The sequence below is a fragment of the Malurus melanocephalus genome, unplaced genomic scaffold (genome assembly GCF_030028575.1).
Source record: "Malurus melanocephalus ecotype Western Australia unplaced genomic scaffold, MMel_1.1 scaffold_1239, whole genome shotgun sequence".
NCBI lineage: Eukaryota > Metazoa > Chordata > Aves > Passeriformes > Maluridae > Malurus > Malurus melanocephalus.
This window is the reverse complement of record NW_026624471.1, coordinates 47230-64176: the sequence shown is the minus strand read 5'-3', so window position 1 is coordinate 64176 and position 16947 is coordinate 47230. Positions and strand designations below refer to the sequence as shown.

At 36.7% G+C, this 16947-nt stretch overlaps 1 protein-coding gene across 1 annotated transcript; it reads left to right on the top strand.

Annotated features, from left to right (window-relative positions):
- Positions 1-221: 221 nt before the first annotated feature.
- LOC130586647 (mucin-5AC-like) lies at positions 222-11704 on the top strand (the record flags this gene model as incomplete). The annotated part of the gene is made up of 15 exons (XM_057387521.1): positions 222-445; positions 1301-1475; positions 1650-1900; positions 3196-3379; positions 3761-3959; positions 4868-5046; positions 5265-5334; positions 6092-6123; positions 8013-8047; positions 8417-8536; positions 8631-8729; positions 9415-9543; positions 10182-10239; positions 10845-10950; positions 11470-11704. Coding segments are annotated over 15 exons (2096 nt in total), but the record flags the coding sequence as incomplete, so codon positions are not given.
- Positions 11705-16947: the final 5243 nt, after the last annotated feature.

The following is a 16947-nucleotide window of genomic DNA, read 5'->3' as shown; positions in this document are numbered from 1 at the left end:
TTTTTTCCACAACTCGGCCTTTGGTTAGAACTACACCATGTTTCTGCAAGATTGGTGATGCTATTTTTTCACCCGGTTAGTTTACCTGTTTTTGTATCCTTTTTATTTATGTCTCATTTTTACCCTTTTTTTATTATTCATCCCTTTTTTTTTTTAGAATTTCTTTTTTTGCCTTTTTACTTTTCCATTAAAAAAAAATTCTCCATTGTTTTTTACTTCAGGTGATTTGATTTATGACAGAATGGATAGTGAAGGATGTAGATTTTATGCCGTCTGTAGTCCAACATGCAGTATTGAACGACACACTGGGGATTGCATAGTCACTCTTCCACCAAGTACTACTTCCTCTGTGTGGTCTACTGTAACAACATCAGTTCCTCTGCCTTCCACTTCTACAAATGCTATTTTTCATGGTTGTGTTTCCAGTACTTACCCCCCGTTACAAGTACGTAATTTCTGTTTTATTATTTACTGTTGAAATAATATAATTTTTTTTGTGTGGTTCCAGACTGGAACAGTGTGTAAGCTTTAAACCTTACATATGCTGATTGTCCTATTTTTTTGCTAACAATGGGCAATATTTAGTATACGATTTTTGATTTTTCCTTTCTTTGAATTTTAGCTTTCTATACTGATAAAGGAAGTTACAGTTATTCTTTTCTTGTTACTTTATTTATTTTAAAACTCTTTTTGATGTATTGCATATGTAAGATGTCTTCTCACTGATATATGAGAAGGAGTTTTCTTGTGGATCTTATTTTTTTAATGGAAATATTTAAGATATAGTGAATGTTTATATCTATTTCTCTTCTCCTCTCCTTTTATCTATAGTTCTTTAACCTATTTTTATTGTGATGTTCTCTGCTGACAGTGAAATACGCTATACATAGTATCAGGGAAATCAGTTCCTGTAACCTAATTCTTATCCTCCAAAGCCCCAGAAGAATTTCTCATACACAAGAAACAAGTGCACATAAGGTTCCTACTTCCTTTTAGCATTAAAAAGATTAATTCTGTAGAATATTGACAGTTTTTTACTATCAGTGAAGATTTTCATTTTAGTCTTTGTTTCCGATTTAGAAAGTTAAGTATTGTCTATCCCACATAACATGGTCAGAATTTTGAATACCTCTAGTCACCAATAAAAAACATTAACACCACAAATTGAAGAGTGGTAGTACATACAGATTTCCTTTCCAACACCACCATTACAGGAAACATTATACCATAAATCTGAAAGAAGAAGTAAAAGTTTTACCTGTTTGCAGAGTTTAGTGACAATGTTTTCTTCATTTTGCAGCCTGGAGAAAGATTCAAATTATCCAACTGTACMGAAGTCATCTGTAATGGAGACAACGATATAGCCGTAGTACCAACATACTGCCCACCTGTAAAGGAAATTACCTGTGCAAACAAATATCCACCAATTCTGGTACCCGATGAAAATGGCTGCTGTTACCGATATGAGTGTCAATGTAAGCACCAGTAGATTAAGGAGTAACATTTTTTTAAGAAAAAGCCAAGCTTTACACAGATTATATGGGTATTTTCATTTCCTAGGGTTGCTCTATGAATTGCAGTATCTTCCGTTTTTAAATTTTCTTCTACATAAAATTTCATCCTAATCTTCCAAATATTTTCTCTTCCAGGTGTGTGTAGTGGATGGGGTGATCCTCATTACATTACTTTTGATGGAACCTATTACACCTTCCTTGAAAACTGCACTTATGTCCTGGTGAAACAGATTGTCCCTAAATATGACAACTTCCGTGTTTACATTGACAATTATTACTGTGATGCAAAAGATGGACTCTCCTGCCCTAAATCCATTCTAATTTTCTACAAATCTGCAGAAATAGTGCTGACTCGTGAACCCATGAATGGCGTGATGACCAATGTGGTAAAATACTTTTTTTTCTATTTTTGCAGAAAAGAAATAGGGTCTGTAAGCTTTACTGATGCTGTTCTGAGATAGTCTGTTAGAATATCACATCATGGGGGTGATCAGGGCAGAGGGTATCATTATGGCAAAAGACTGCACTGGATACTAACAACAAAATACGTATTTCATGAAAACTGGTACATTGTGCCATTCACTTATGTAAACAAACACATTTTGAAGAAACATAAATGTAAGTTGCAAGCAGGATTCTCCTCCCAGGGGGACGATGGATATATATCCCTTATCTGCTGGATGACTAGGGACTGCTTGCTCTGCATAGGGAACTTCAGGCACCAAACAGCCCTGACATGATTACCCCTTCAATTTCCTACTGAGAAGGAAGAGATAGCTGAAGAAAAGGGGTGACTTAGACTRTCACCTCACCTTCATCACACAAAGTAGTGCTGGCAAACCAATGAAAATGAAAACTCAGTCCCCTCTTACACTGAAAAATCTATTAATTTATTAGAGACTCTACAGAAAGGGAGAAAGGTTTGAAAAAGGTTAGGCACTTTCACCTTGCAATGTTATGCCAAATTCTCAGTCAGAAAGGCATGTTGTTTCCAATAACTCCCAGTGAAAGAAAACAGTAACCGACAATTTTAACTCATGGTTTAGCCCAATTTAGTGAGAGTTGCAGAACACCTTCTGACAACAAACTATTAGGAAAATGTTTACCTTCATTAGCTCATTTAAGATACTAGCTACAAATTGAAAACAATAACAAATAAACATGATCACTACATAAAACTGGCACTAAGGACTTCTGACTACATTTTGAATTCAGATAACTCTTCCAATGCCAATTACTATGTAATATAGGGATGATGCAATTATTTAGCAAAGTTATTACATAATAATTGCAGGGATGTTTYTGTAGCTAAAAAAAAGCTAACACTCATTTTCATATAAAAAGTGTTTCCAATACACATAATCATGAGAGATACAAAGAAAATACTTTGATTTATATGCATAGAATACTGTGTATTAGTATATAATCAGCACAAACACAGTAGGCAGTGGCCACTTAGATTATTATCACATTTTTGCAATGTAACAATACAAGCCGAGATATTAATGCAAATATATGCTGTCATTGAGATGCCAATGGGCATTGGATGTGATGCACAACAATATGGAGTTATGCAGAATGATAAAGATTARAAAATATATTATTTAAAACMATCAGGCAGAAGCAGTTCTTATTCTGAGTGGTATTTTTTGTTTGKTTTTTTTTTTAACCCTGCATTCAGATGTACTTCAACAACAAGATTGTCAAACCAGGCTTCAAAAAAGATGGAATTTCTTTCTCCACTCTTGGCATCAATATGATTGTTGAAATAGAAGAACTTGGTGCTATCATCACCTTTAGTGGTCTGATTTTCTCTGTGAAACTCCCATACAGCAAATTTGGCAACAACACCGAAGGACAGTGTGGTAAGAAGGATACACATATTGGAGGAGGTCCTCTTTCCCCACTTCTACCTTATTATGCACACCCACTCTGGCTATGTAGTCTCACAATTGACAGGAATTTTTAAACAGAAATAAATGGAAATGAGTACCATAATGCTCTTCAACTTCTGTAGGATGTCAAAAGCTGAATATTTCTGCAGCCCGTTTGTTTCTTTGGGGCTGGAGTTTTACATTTGTTTGGTTTTCCATAACTTGAAGTTCATATAACTAGAGAAAGCACTTTTTATGAAGCAAGATAACAGATGCATTTCATGAGCACATCACATCTAAACATATCAGCACAGGAATGAATTGTGCATCTCTGATGTGGTTTATGAGACTTAATCAGCTTTTCTCTTACAGGAACATGTACAAATAATGTAGAAGATGAATGCCGCTTACCGAGTGGTAAGATAATTTCCTCCTGTCCCCAAATGGCTCATCACTGGATTGTTGACAACAACAAGACATGCCATGGAATACCAATAATACCAGTTGTAACCACACCTCCGCCAAAGCCTCACTGTCAAACACCTGAGCTCTGCAAGCTTATCTTGAGCGAGTAAGAAAACAAATTCATTCTTTCTAGACAAAACTGTCTCATTATCTTACAAGAAAAGTAACTGCTATAGCCCTAGCRTGTGATAATAGCTGAAAATATCAGCTCAATGACAGAATATATAYAGTGAAAGGCCTTTGCAAAAGATACTCCTCTGCCTTAATGACTTGCCTGCCAAAGATAACTGAGCAAGGAGAGGTAAAGTCAGAAAATCAGGGATGCAGCAAACACTAAAATCAATACTTCCAGAGCATGATCATTAACTCATAGTTACGCTATTAAGACAAAGACTGAATTCCAAATTYGATGTGGGTCTTCAGTTCAAATCCTAGAGAACCCAGTTACCAAATGGGTGAAGAGAGCAGATGCAAATAGCCAAGAAATGTCCTTCATTCTTTCTACATTTTACCTAAGACATGAAGTTCCAAAAGCAGAAAGACCTGTTTCCTGAAGTATTTCCTATACCTGTATAGGCTGATGAAAGCTTTTTTCAGAGGAGTTACTCATAAATACCCTCATATACATATGCTTTCTGTAGTATCTAGTAAGTTTGRAGCTATTTTATGCGTGAATATTCTATCTCTACTTTTTTTCATCCCTTCTTTCTCAGTCTGGTGCAGTAGCCTTTTACACTAAATTTCTGATGTCAAACTGCTAACAAGCTGTGTACACATACAGAAATACTATGACCATTAACTTCTTTACGGGAGAAAAGAGGAACTTCAGATTTCCTAATCTTTCCTGAGTCTATCTCCTAGTTTATTTACCATTCCTAGGGTTTGTTTCTCATAATACTTTCCTTTCTAAAGCAGAGTCACATGCTATTAACTGGAAAGTGCTGTCTGACAGGAACAGACTTTATATGATTGCTCATTAACACAGAAGGGGCTTGCTTTCTTTACTGTCTGCAGGATTTTTGCAGAATGTCATAAAGTGATACCACCACAACCATTTTTCCAAGGCTGTGTTTTTGATGGATGTCGCATAGATGATGAATTCATGCAGTGCTCCAGTTTGGAGATATATGCTACTGAGTGTGCTGCTAGAGGTGTCTGCATTGACTGGAGAGGAAAGACCAACAATACATGCTGTAAGTATTGCAGGACTCAGAATGTGTGTGATAAATACTAAAAATTAGTGTTTTATTCATTAAACATGTCTTATATCTAACATTTGCTTACTCTYTATAAAAATCCAGTGGGTTCCTTTCTCACAGAAGCCACTGATGAAGGCAAAGCTGTAGTCATTTTTGCTGAAATAATGCATCTACTGYCAACTTAAAATCTTTTTGTGTCTTCTTCCATACAGCATTCAGCTGTCCATCAAGCTTGGTATACAAGCCATGTGGGCCCATTAATCCTGTTACCTGTGACCAAAGGTATAGAAAAACAACAAAAAAAGCTTTCTGAAACAACTGCTTATATCTTCTTTTTTTCTATTACTATCTATTTACTTCCCTCAGAAATATGAGTTATTTCATAATGAAATGTGTTGCGAATTTCACTAATTTATTCAAGATTTATAAATAACAATCARGTCTATGAATATGTGCTTCCCATTGCTCTTCAGAAAGTGACAAATTTTTGTCTCTCTTGTATCTGACATATGCTGCTCTGTCTCTTGCCTCAYCACAAAAGTAGTGTACTCAAGGACCTACATTTTTCCCATTCCAGCTATGAGCACCCTGGCTATGGAGTAACTGAAGGCTGTTTCTGTCCTGAAGGAATGACACTTTTGCGTGCAGACAGCAACATCTGTGTCTCTGAATGTCGTAAGTCATCTGTAGCTAGTTTGGGGAATAAATAGAGATCGGGATTGTTAGTCAGGAGGCCTGAGTTCTATTGTCAACTTCTACATGGTCAGATCACTGCAAATCARCCTCTTTAAGTGTCCCCATCTAAAAACTGAGTAATAATCAATATTACCTTCTTTCCACATCATCCTGACTTACTTGAGACCCATCAGGGTGGTAGAACTCTACAGTTAAAAAAAACTAGTCCACATATTCATTTTCTTGCTAGCTTTATCTTCATAGYAGTTTTATTTTAAATTGCCCATCTGTACTCCTTTATGTCAGTTTACAGTGGTGCAAATACCCATTCATTTGTTTGTTTGTTTTTTGTTTATCTTTCCAGTTTGCAGGGAACCAAACGGAATGTCCAGATGGGTGAGTATCACAATAGGTGTGGCTTAATGAGCACAGACAAGTGAAACAAGAGGATAGTGTTCCAGTAAACCAAAGCTTTGTCACAAATGTTTGTTCACTTTTAGCCTTAAAAATGAGTGCTAAAGCACCCCTAAGAAATTTAACAGTAAGTGATGAAATACTCCTTCAATACGCTCATATACAGAAAAATCAAAATTTAAAAAAGAGAGAGAGATCGATGGTAGTTGTGGAAATTAGGTATATATGCTTATTTTATTTCCACAAATTTGGCTCACTAATATTTTTAGAAATTAAGCAAAATGGATAACAAAGTTTAACTGTTGCTTATCATGTTCATAGACTGCATTCTTAGTTCCTCAGCAGCAACCTAATGTAAAAGAGTATGACATATGATCACTTATTCAAAAATGCATGCAACGCTCAATCACTTCTACTTTAGAACGCCTATTACCCTCATACTAACACTACTAGCAAATACAAAGTAATAGTTTTGTGAACCCAGAACCATTAGTGGCCTCCAGTATTTTCCTGTAATAAGCAGTTAGAGTATCTCTTACAAAATCTAAAAGTATGAAAAAGCAAATAAAATCATTTATCACTATATCCATGAATATGTCTACTAAAGCAAATAAAATAATTTTGGTTTGATTTGTATTTAATTTTTTTTTCCTTTGTCTGTGTTTTTCTTTTTTATTTAGCCAGGAGAAACATGGACAAAAAATTGCCAGGAATGTGTTTGTGACAAAAATACTCTTAAGGTGAAATGTAAAAAACATGAATGTCCTCTGGAACAGCAAGTATTTTGTGAAGAACCAGGTTACATGCCTGTTCAGATACAGATACCAGAAGATCCATGCTGTACTAGGAYTGAGTGCTGTGAGTACTGTCTTAGTTCTTTATCATGGGGAATATACTATATTAATTTTAGGAAACTACAGCAATCACTTCTCATTCTTTAATACTTTGCATTGAAGTCATAATGCTTTTCTCCCTCATCCTGCTTTTTAGAGCTTTCTTGCAGAGCACATACTAAATGCCTGAAGATACATTGAAAGATTAAAAGATTTTATATAGTTAGACACAGAAAAGTAACTGAACATCTTTTATAATTTAACATTGAAAGCCTTTAATACTGCAACTCTGAAAAAAATACTGAAAAACTATTCAAAATATTTTCGTTTTCAAAGATCAGTATTACGAAAATTCTCTTAAGCAACTTTAAAATATTCAGGACTATTTTTTTTTTTTTTTAAGTTAAGACAGTGCCAGAACCACTGAGAATCATCAGATTTCCCACTGGTACAAATTTCTCTTTGCAATTACCACTCTGTTCTTCTCAGTGTTTTGTTTTACAAAGGTGATGGTAAAGCCCATCGATGCTGAAAACACCTGGGCACATAGACTGAAGTAGTCTTTGTACTATCTTATATAAACACCACCACATTTACCCCATGGGAAAACTTCAGAAGTTCATGTAAAACAAAATTACTTTAATTTAAAAATTCTGAGCTCATTATTTTCTATATTCCCTTACATGACACAGACTGCAACACAAGCCTCTGCCCTGATGTCACACCCCAGTGCTTGGAGGGACAGGAAATAATCACAGTAGTGCAGGCTGGAAACTGCTGTCCTGTCTTTGAATGCAGTAAGTACTGTGCACCCTCTTCATGGGCTATGTACTGCTATATTTTTCTAAGTTTATGAATACAAAAACCTTATAAGAGAGATACAAATTATCTGCATTACCATATGGGGCCTTGTCATGAATGAGTGTTTTGAGGCCGCCGCCACGGGCCCACAAAACAGGCCTACGAAGCCACAAAAGAGAAGCTTTTTCATGCACCTCTGCCTCTTAAAACTTACACRTCTTTCTTCCTTCTTTACAGGACAGGGCTGTGTAGTCAATGAAACCTACTATGCAGTAAGTATACAGAGCAACTCATTATAAAAATACACCTTCATGTAGTTCACAGCGCAGTGTTTTTGAGACACTTATCGTGGTCCATACTTTGTAGGAAGGCCTGAGATAAAACATTATTCATTACTGAACTGAGGTTAACACATCAACACCCTCTGTAAAAGGAAAAGCATTTTCTGCTCTCCTTTATACATTAGCAGAATTTGATTCCAAAATCATTATTGCCAATCCAGAAACTCAGCTTAAATAAAACAACCAAAACCATATTAATGGATAACTTACCCGATACATAGCTCATCTTTGTATTGTCTGCGACACACACACCCAACTTGCTTTTACTGAGTAATAACGTGTTTTTCCAACTTCTCCCAGCCTGGAGCTGCCGTTCCATCAGGTCCCTGTGAGGAATGCAGCTGCTCCGAGCTCTCTCCGTCACAGCCTCATGCCACGGTCGCRTGTGAGCCCGTGATCTGTGACACATACTGCCCGCTGGTGAGCCAGAAATTCCCACCCCCTCAGCCCCAATCGCCACAGCTAAGGTCAGCGACCCCACTCAATGCCATTGTCTCCATTTCTTTCCAAACAGGGCTACCAATACATGGTGGAACCCGGGCAGTGCTGTGGCACGTGCAAGGCCACGGCCTGTGTAGTGACTGTGGGAGACAACATTACACACGTGCTCCATGTATGTAATTAGTTTTGTATGTATGTAATGTATGTATGTATGTAATGTATGTATGTAATTGGTTTTGTTCTCTTTTGGGAAACTGTACTCGTCTTTTCATTCGTTCCTCTCCTCGTATTTGTCACATTTATTTCCTCCATCTTTTGTCTTATTAGACAAATGCTTACTCAGGCGGGGACTGGACTGTCTCCACACAACTTAAACAATACCTTACACTACAAAATGACAGTTCCAAGACCTCTGGAAGTCTTAGATGTGATACTGAAAAATGGCTTTCAGAAATCAACATAGGAAAATACATAGGGGAAAGTAATGGGCTTTTGTTTGCCTCTAGTTCAGAAATTGTAATTTTGCTCAAAGGATAATTTTATCTATGGAGRCATTTTGACACATCCATAAATTCCAATGCAAAACTGCTGAAACACAAATTATTCTTTCTAAATGAGTCCACATACTTACCCTACTCACACAAAAAGCACATCTATATGCAGATAAAAATAGAGCCGCTTCACTTGGTTAACAAAAAACACTTAATGGCAGTATGATATGGCAAATAACAGCTGAAATTCAAGGAAATTGCTCAGAATAATCATACTGTACACAGCAACAATAAGACATTGGGSKTTTTTTTGTTTCATTTTTATATAAAAAGATATTAATTTGCTTTAATTTTGACTGTTTTCAGGAAGGAGAATACTGGAACCCACCTGGTGATAACTGYACTGTTTACACATGTGAAAAACATGCTGACCAGTTCATTCAAGTTGTCAAAGAGAAGAGCTGTCCTGCCTTTAACCCTGATGAGTGTGATCAAGTAAGTACTCTTTTACCAGTTCTCATATTTGGAAAGGTTGCAGTGCCTAACACCAGTCATAAAAGGACCATGGTGTCTGAAGAAAATAATTAACAGAAGCACCCTGCACAAAGTAGCTCTCCTTTTATCTTCTCTGAACCAAGTCCCAGTCAAATTTTATCTCAGAAAAGCAACTCAAAAWTAAAATGAGTGATATATCAACCCTCACTGAGAATCAGAAATTAGAGCAAAGGATATAGCATAATTTTTTGGATTCCTAAAAGTCAAGTCACCTAGAAGCAAAAATCTGTCCCTGTCAAGTCAGTTATTTAATTTACTGTGTTATCCTGTCTGATATAATCCTTCACCTGTACTGACTTTGGTCACAATATTTTGACCTACATGTGCTACAAGCCTTATTGCTTGCTGAAATTATATCTTTGAACTGAGGGTTTTCCTCCATTTCAACTTTCAAATAAGTCTTTCTGATTTAAAGTAGTTAGGCGCCTTTAATATTTAGCCTTGCTTGAGATTAGATCCCATGTCAATACAAAAAAAAGTACATTCTCTGGTGCCAGAGAAAATTAGGAAACAGGGAAAGTCTGTTTTAGYATGCAGATATGAAACCTGAGTTATCTTTTTATGTTTTCCCACTTAAGGATGATGTCAGGTTATCTGAGGATGGCTGCTGTTTAGTGTGCCGAAGAATACCAAAACGTAAGTAATGATAATTTTCTTAGAAGTATTGATTATATGTGCCTTATTAGGTATATATGCCCATTTTGCATGATGGGTGCATAGACAGAAGAGATAAACTGACCAAGTTTGGGTTCACTGCCTCACTGGGGTGAGAAAGGAAACAGGTGGAAAAGAAAGGAACCAAACATTTCCTGTATGCATTTTTAGGCCTTTGGGAAACAGCTGGTGAACTTTCCCATCCTGTACTGTTAAATGCTGGCTTTTTTTTGTGAGAGGGTCAGGACTATGACTATTCTCCAATTTCCATAGATACATTCTGTTTAAAGAGGAAACTGAAGCCAGTTCTGGGAGATGGGTGTGCATTGAGCAGCTGCCATAGTACTGCTCTTTATTTCTGCATCCTGCACCGAGTTGCATAAGAAAAAGGGAAAGCTTCATGTGCTGATAATACAAACAGCAAGAGTCTTCATTTGGCTCTTAGCAATTAAAAGAAAAATGCRCTGTGACTTAATTTCCTGTTTCAGCTCCATCCTTAGTTTTCAGTTACAAGCTATCATACACAGTTATCTTTTCATATGCACATATATTTTAACCTCTTTTCCTTTGCTTTGTGATGATCTCAGTTTGTATGAAGCACAACATGACTACTRTCATCAACTACAATGGCTGTGTATCTCCTGCACCTGTTGAAATAACATACTGTGAAGGCAGCTGTGATGCTTACTCACGGTAAGTGCCATKGAAGATAACTGTGACCTCTTGTCTTCTACTCTTCACACCAGTTTATGTCAGCAAATCACAAGTGTTTTTTCTGATGTGTCCAACATTCACCCAGTCATCAACTGTTTCCAATGTGTTAATTAACATGATGTTGTACTAGCTTGATTACCTGGAGATTCACAGTGTCTAACAGCCTATTCAGTGCCAAAATAGACACGAATATTGATTTGTACATTTAAAACTGAGGTTATTTGTTTCTCATTATTCTCTCACTGGGCTGGCTCACTATGTGGTCTGGATTAATTCCTTTCCTTTTTCTGTGCTTTAATGAAGACTTAGAGTCATCAATTTTTACAGTGAGGAGCAATTCACCTGTATTTCACCACAATACTCTAAGAATGGTAATATTAAGCAATAGCCCCACATGCAAGCACACAACTTCTGGTTATGTTTTGTAACGGGTGGGAGGGGCAGTGACAYTTCTCACATAAATTCTGAATCTCTCTCTTTCATTGCTTTTTCAATCAGGTATTCTCAAATGACAAACACAATGGTGCACAAATGCTCGTGCTGTCAGGAAATCAAGACTAGCAAAAGAAAGGTGACTCTGACGTGCAGTGATGGAACCTCCTTTGATCACTCCTACACCTACGTGGAGAAATGCAGCTGTGTGGGTGCTGAGTGCATTACCCAAGACAACACCCAACAGCAGCAGACACAGCAGATAAAGACCTCTCAGGAACAAGCAAATGTTAAAAACTAGGACTAGAAAGAAGTCCTCAAACAAGGGCTGCAGCATAAGACTAAAAGAAAAAAAAAACCAAAAAAACTTCAAAAAACCAAAAGTGTCAAGAGCAGCTAAAATTTTGGATGAACAGATGACATTTTCTGCATATAACCCCAATATGTCTGTCTACAGAATTTCAGCTTTCATTATCGATATATCTCCCATTGGTTTTTACCTCTTTTCTTTTATACCTTGAGAGGTACAGCATAAAGTCATCTTGACATTTTCTGTTTGTTTGTTTTTTGAGAAATGCTGGATAACATTTTCATTCCAGTTCACCGAGAAAAATCAAAAGACAAAACCTAAGGAAAACTGTACCCCTCTGTTTCTATGTTTCCTTCTGTGTTGAGGAAAACTTAAGAGTGCAGAAAGCCATGTCTTTTCAAAACTATAAATTTCACTATTTTGAACAATTTATGATGAACATATTTCCCTATCTGTTTTTGTGAGGAAAAGGAAAAAATCTTGTTATGAGAAGCTGCTGCACACTACTTTTTGTTTACATAACATCATCAGCATAGTAGCTGTATGCAAATATAAATATTTTGTTTTGTTATGTGGTTAACTGTTTACAGAAGAAATATATATATATATATTTGCCAACAGAGGCATATGAAGGATTTTTTTTAACAGAAGTATAATAATATTAATAATAATAATATTAATTGTAAATTCTTTCCTAAGAAGCTTTAAGAAGTTGAACCATTGCTATTTATTACTTTTTTTGGAAAACGATATATTGGGTCATTTCTTTCAGAATTAATGTTATCCCATTTCTTAGTCTCAGTCATGTTGTCTGGGTATGGTATATTTTCTTTTATTTTGTTTTTGAATATTGTTGTATTTTTGTTCCTTATGAAACAAAAAAGCAATTATGATTAATAAATTTTGAGCATTTTACAGCATGTCTGTTTTGACTTTTCAGTGAATCCTTCGCATGACARTTGCTGGCTCCATAAAACATAGTTCCCAGTCAAAAGTCAACGTAGGCTGTGGTACCTACCCCCCAAGAGAGCTTTTTACCTGACTAATACAAACCACCCCAAGTATTTCAAGCCAGTCAGTTTCATGTTTTAGAGCCCATTGCAACATATATAAATCTCTGAAACGKCACTGTTGTAACTCCATGAGTTTTGAAAGGTCACTATACAGCTTTGGTTACTTGAAGCAGCCACCACAGAGCTGACTGCACTTTGTAAACCGCCAAGCAATATGTTTTACACATCGTACTAACAACTGCTCTAAGATTGTTAAGGGGAACAGTAAAATGGTGAAGTTTTTTATTACACCTTGAGAAACTAAACCTTTCTCCTACCCAATTTCGATGGCTCAACAGAGGGAGTAACAGGATAACAAGGCTTTCTGCTGGTGCTCTGCAGCAGCTTAAGYTGCTGTCACACCTGTTTGTCTTTCACAGAACAATAACCACCCCTGTATTTCCCCCCTCAGAGGCGAGCTCTGAACTTTCCATGAGAATCACCAGCAACACCATACTTCCTGCTGGCAGAAATCCGCACCTCCCTCCCAGCTTCCTGTTGACAACTTGTTACTTGATGGGCTGTTTTTTCCAGACCTTGGGCTCTTTTGCTTCCCAATGMGGCCCCCAGGTGGCAGACTGCTCTGTTCCCTCCTTTCCACCCATCCCAGACTTCCCAATGCAGCGCCACTAAGGAATTCAGAACAAATTTGGTGTGTAACAGATTGTTTGGCCTTACTAGGGAAGCTTCAGGAAATTACTATTCTCCTATTCATTCTGCAGAAGAGATAAGGGATTGTCTATGATACAAAATCAATTATTATGCACTTTGTTGGTCCACAACAGGTCCTTGCCCACAGTTAACCTACTGAAATAGCAGATATCCTGCATTTTGCTTTGAGGTCGTAATTTTTTTTCCATACCAAGTCTGTATCTCATAATCCCAGAAGATACCCTCTTCCCTGGAAATCTGTATTAAGTCTGTACCACCAGCCACTTCACACACTGAAAGAGTGAAAACTAATACAATGAGGGAGAAGGGGAGACATGTGGCACAGGGGAAGACTGAGAGGTGGTAATGACAGGGACAGCAGAGCACAAAACCAGTAGAATTCAGTGGCATAAGAAGAAAAAAGCCCCAAAAATAGAAGCAAGGGAACCAACTGGCTTTAGTCCTGAAATGGGGAGACAGGAAGCAAGGAATTCACAAATCATGAAAATCACTGAAACACACCAAACCTGTGGTTGAGGAAGTACTGCAGACCCTGSCTTGGAGAAAAAAGGATCTCTATCACAGATGCAGTCCCACAGTGCTGGGAGAAAGCAAATTGGAGCCCTCAATTCAAAAGAAAGACAGGGGACAACATGTTTTAGGCTTTAAAAACAAAATGAAAGATCTTGCAGAGACTCCTTGAAACAAGACATGGAGTAAATAAAAATCAGAGCACTGCAATGGATGTAGTAGAGCAGCCTTACAGYCATCCTAAATTTTCCTTTACACAGGACCTATCTTTGCTCTGAGTTGTTGCTGACACAGACTGGGTAAAAGYTCCAAAGTAAACCTTCCTAAAAACTAGGATAAATAAGACCAGTTATCTTTGTCAAATTACCAATTTGTCAAAGACAAATTACCAATTTTTAAATCTGTAGATAAATAATAGAATCAATAAATGATTGAGTCGGAGAACATGATTGGCCAATCTACCAGCATTCATTCCACATAACGAGATTTGTTTATACATCACTTAATTATTTCATCACTTTATTTTTTTTCTCTTATCTGATCATCTTTGGAACACAAATAAGTTGCAGCAGAGAAATCATTCACTTAGAAGTTATTCCACCTGAAGAAACCAAACAGCATTCAAAGGTTTAGTATCTAATTTCAGTATTGAATTAATGGTCATTCGTACCTTTGCTCCCCACCCAGGTCTCTTGTTACATAGCTCAATTATTGCATGACCAGCTTGTTTTTTATCCCTTTTTCACACAACATACTAAAACTCTGCAGTGTAAATAACAAGCCACTAATAATCACTTTTCACTTATGCTTTGTAATTATCAGCAACAYATAAACTATAACCTGAAATTATATGTCTATTCAGATACAAGCTAGGAATCCACTTCAAGTAATTCATTTGCCTCTTAAAGCAAGACTGTTTAAACCACATCATGTTCTGAAAGCAGCTCTGGAAAGACTTACGGTTGTTTGTGACACAACTCAGGAGCTGGGCTCATAACAAAGAACTCAAGARTGGAAATCACTCTTTATGATAGTAAAACCCAACTCAAAGAAGGAAGTTTTTTACCTCTTCAGTTGGTTTTGTTTTAACCATTGCCAAAAAAAAGCCACTCTCTTGCAACAAGCCAGATTAAGACAGACTTTTATAACAGAAAGTGAGACTAATTCTATTCAAACATTATTAATGTAATAATAAAACAATTATAAATGCACAGGAAGTAATTTTTGCAAATGATGCAGTGGTCATGATTGTCAAATTTTCCTTTACTCCTTACTGTTTCAAAAATTATCTTCCTTCCTTCTCAGATKTCTTTTGGCATTCATTATAGTTCCTGTTTTTAACTATAATTTGATAATGACTAACCAACAAATGTTTGCACYATTAAAGTAATTGATTTGAGTTTTCTTAAATAGACTGAAACTTATTCCATCTACCTCTCACACCTCTCCTCCTGTTACAACCAGGCATACAAATAAAATTCCACTTTGGCTTCCTTCTGTTTCAAAAATAGAGCCCTTAAATAGAGTAATTATGGATATGTCACACACTTAGGGTCACAAAATGAAAACACCTAAGTTTTAGTAGCCAGTCCTGAAACTCAACCATTGCTTCTGCATTCTTATTCACATTAATTGCTGGTTTCTATGTATTCTGGAGAATAAGTTTATTCTACTGGATGTAGTTTTATAATTTGCTCTGCTATCAATGCTTTTGTGCTTTATGACCTCATTCTGATGATAATTAAGGTCCCTTATTCAGATATCTGTGATTTTACAGGAAATAAGCATTGTAATTGCACTAAATTTGGTCRAATGAAGATAACACAAAACAGTACTGAATCCCATACCTTGTGGCAAGGAGTAGTTTTACAGCATTCATAATACAGAAGTTGTCACAGTACACTTGATCTAACCTTTACATTTAGCAAGAAAGCTATGAAAGCAATGTTATCCATCCCTCAGTAATACTGTACAGGATTTTACAGGTATTTTAATCCCTGCTGAKATTCCATCCTAAGTAAATTTTCAACCTAAACAATTTTTAGATTTCCAGTATTATCCGGGCTTTTACAAAAGAAAATAAAATAAAGTTTGTTAGTCACTGTGTACTGGTTTTGCTGGGATATAGTTGATTTTTTTCATAGTAACCAGTATGGGCTATGTACTTCTGTGACACAATTAAACCATCAGTCACTTATTTGGCACAAGAAAGATTTCAGCTGATTAGAAGATTATGTGATCTACTCTCCTCTGCCCCTTCTTAACTCTCCAGGCTAAGAGAAGGGGGCAATGAACAGTTCAAGTCCACTCAACTCCTGCGAGCTTCGCAAACCTCATGAGCTCTTCTGCCTCAGAAGGAGCARAATTTCACACAAAACAGTGATTCTAAGCCAAAGGCCATCAAAGCCAGCCTGCACTGCAAGGCACACAGAAAAACTTGTCAGCATTACATTGCTGTAACTGCAGTGGATATGATACTAGCAGGATCTCTATTTATCTCACAAGAGAATAAAAATCTGTCCTATGTGACTAATCTCTGAGACCTTTAGGAAATGACAAAAATGGCTTAGAGGCTGTTTTTGACAGCTCATCCACCCAAGTGAAAAACATCAGCGAACATCTCAGATGCCTCAGTAAGGACATCTCACTTACCCAGCAAAGGAAGCATGTTTGAGGAGCATGTAAGGGTAAAAAGTTACCAGAGACACAGAGACGTTACCCTACCTTGGTTCAGTCATTCTGGYATGGCCATGCTGGTATTACTACATGATTTTTTTAGCACATGTGACAAGATCTCCAGGCCTTTATTTGCTGAAATGAAATTACACACGAGGATCACAATCTTTCTTGCATTTATAATAGTGAAGTTAAAGACGGAGCCTTTTTTCCGAAGTCAGGTTTATTTCTTTTAGTTGTCAGTTCACTTTAAGATAATTGAGATTAATTTGATCTGTTGATGTGGCCAAACTAAGGATTCAGAAATAATATGCCCATAATAAA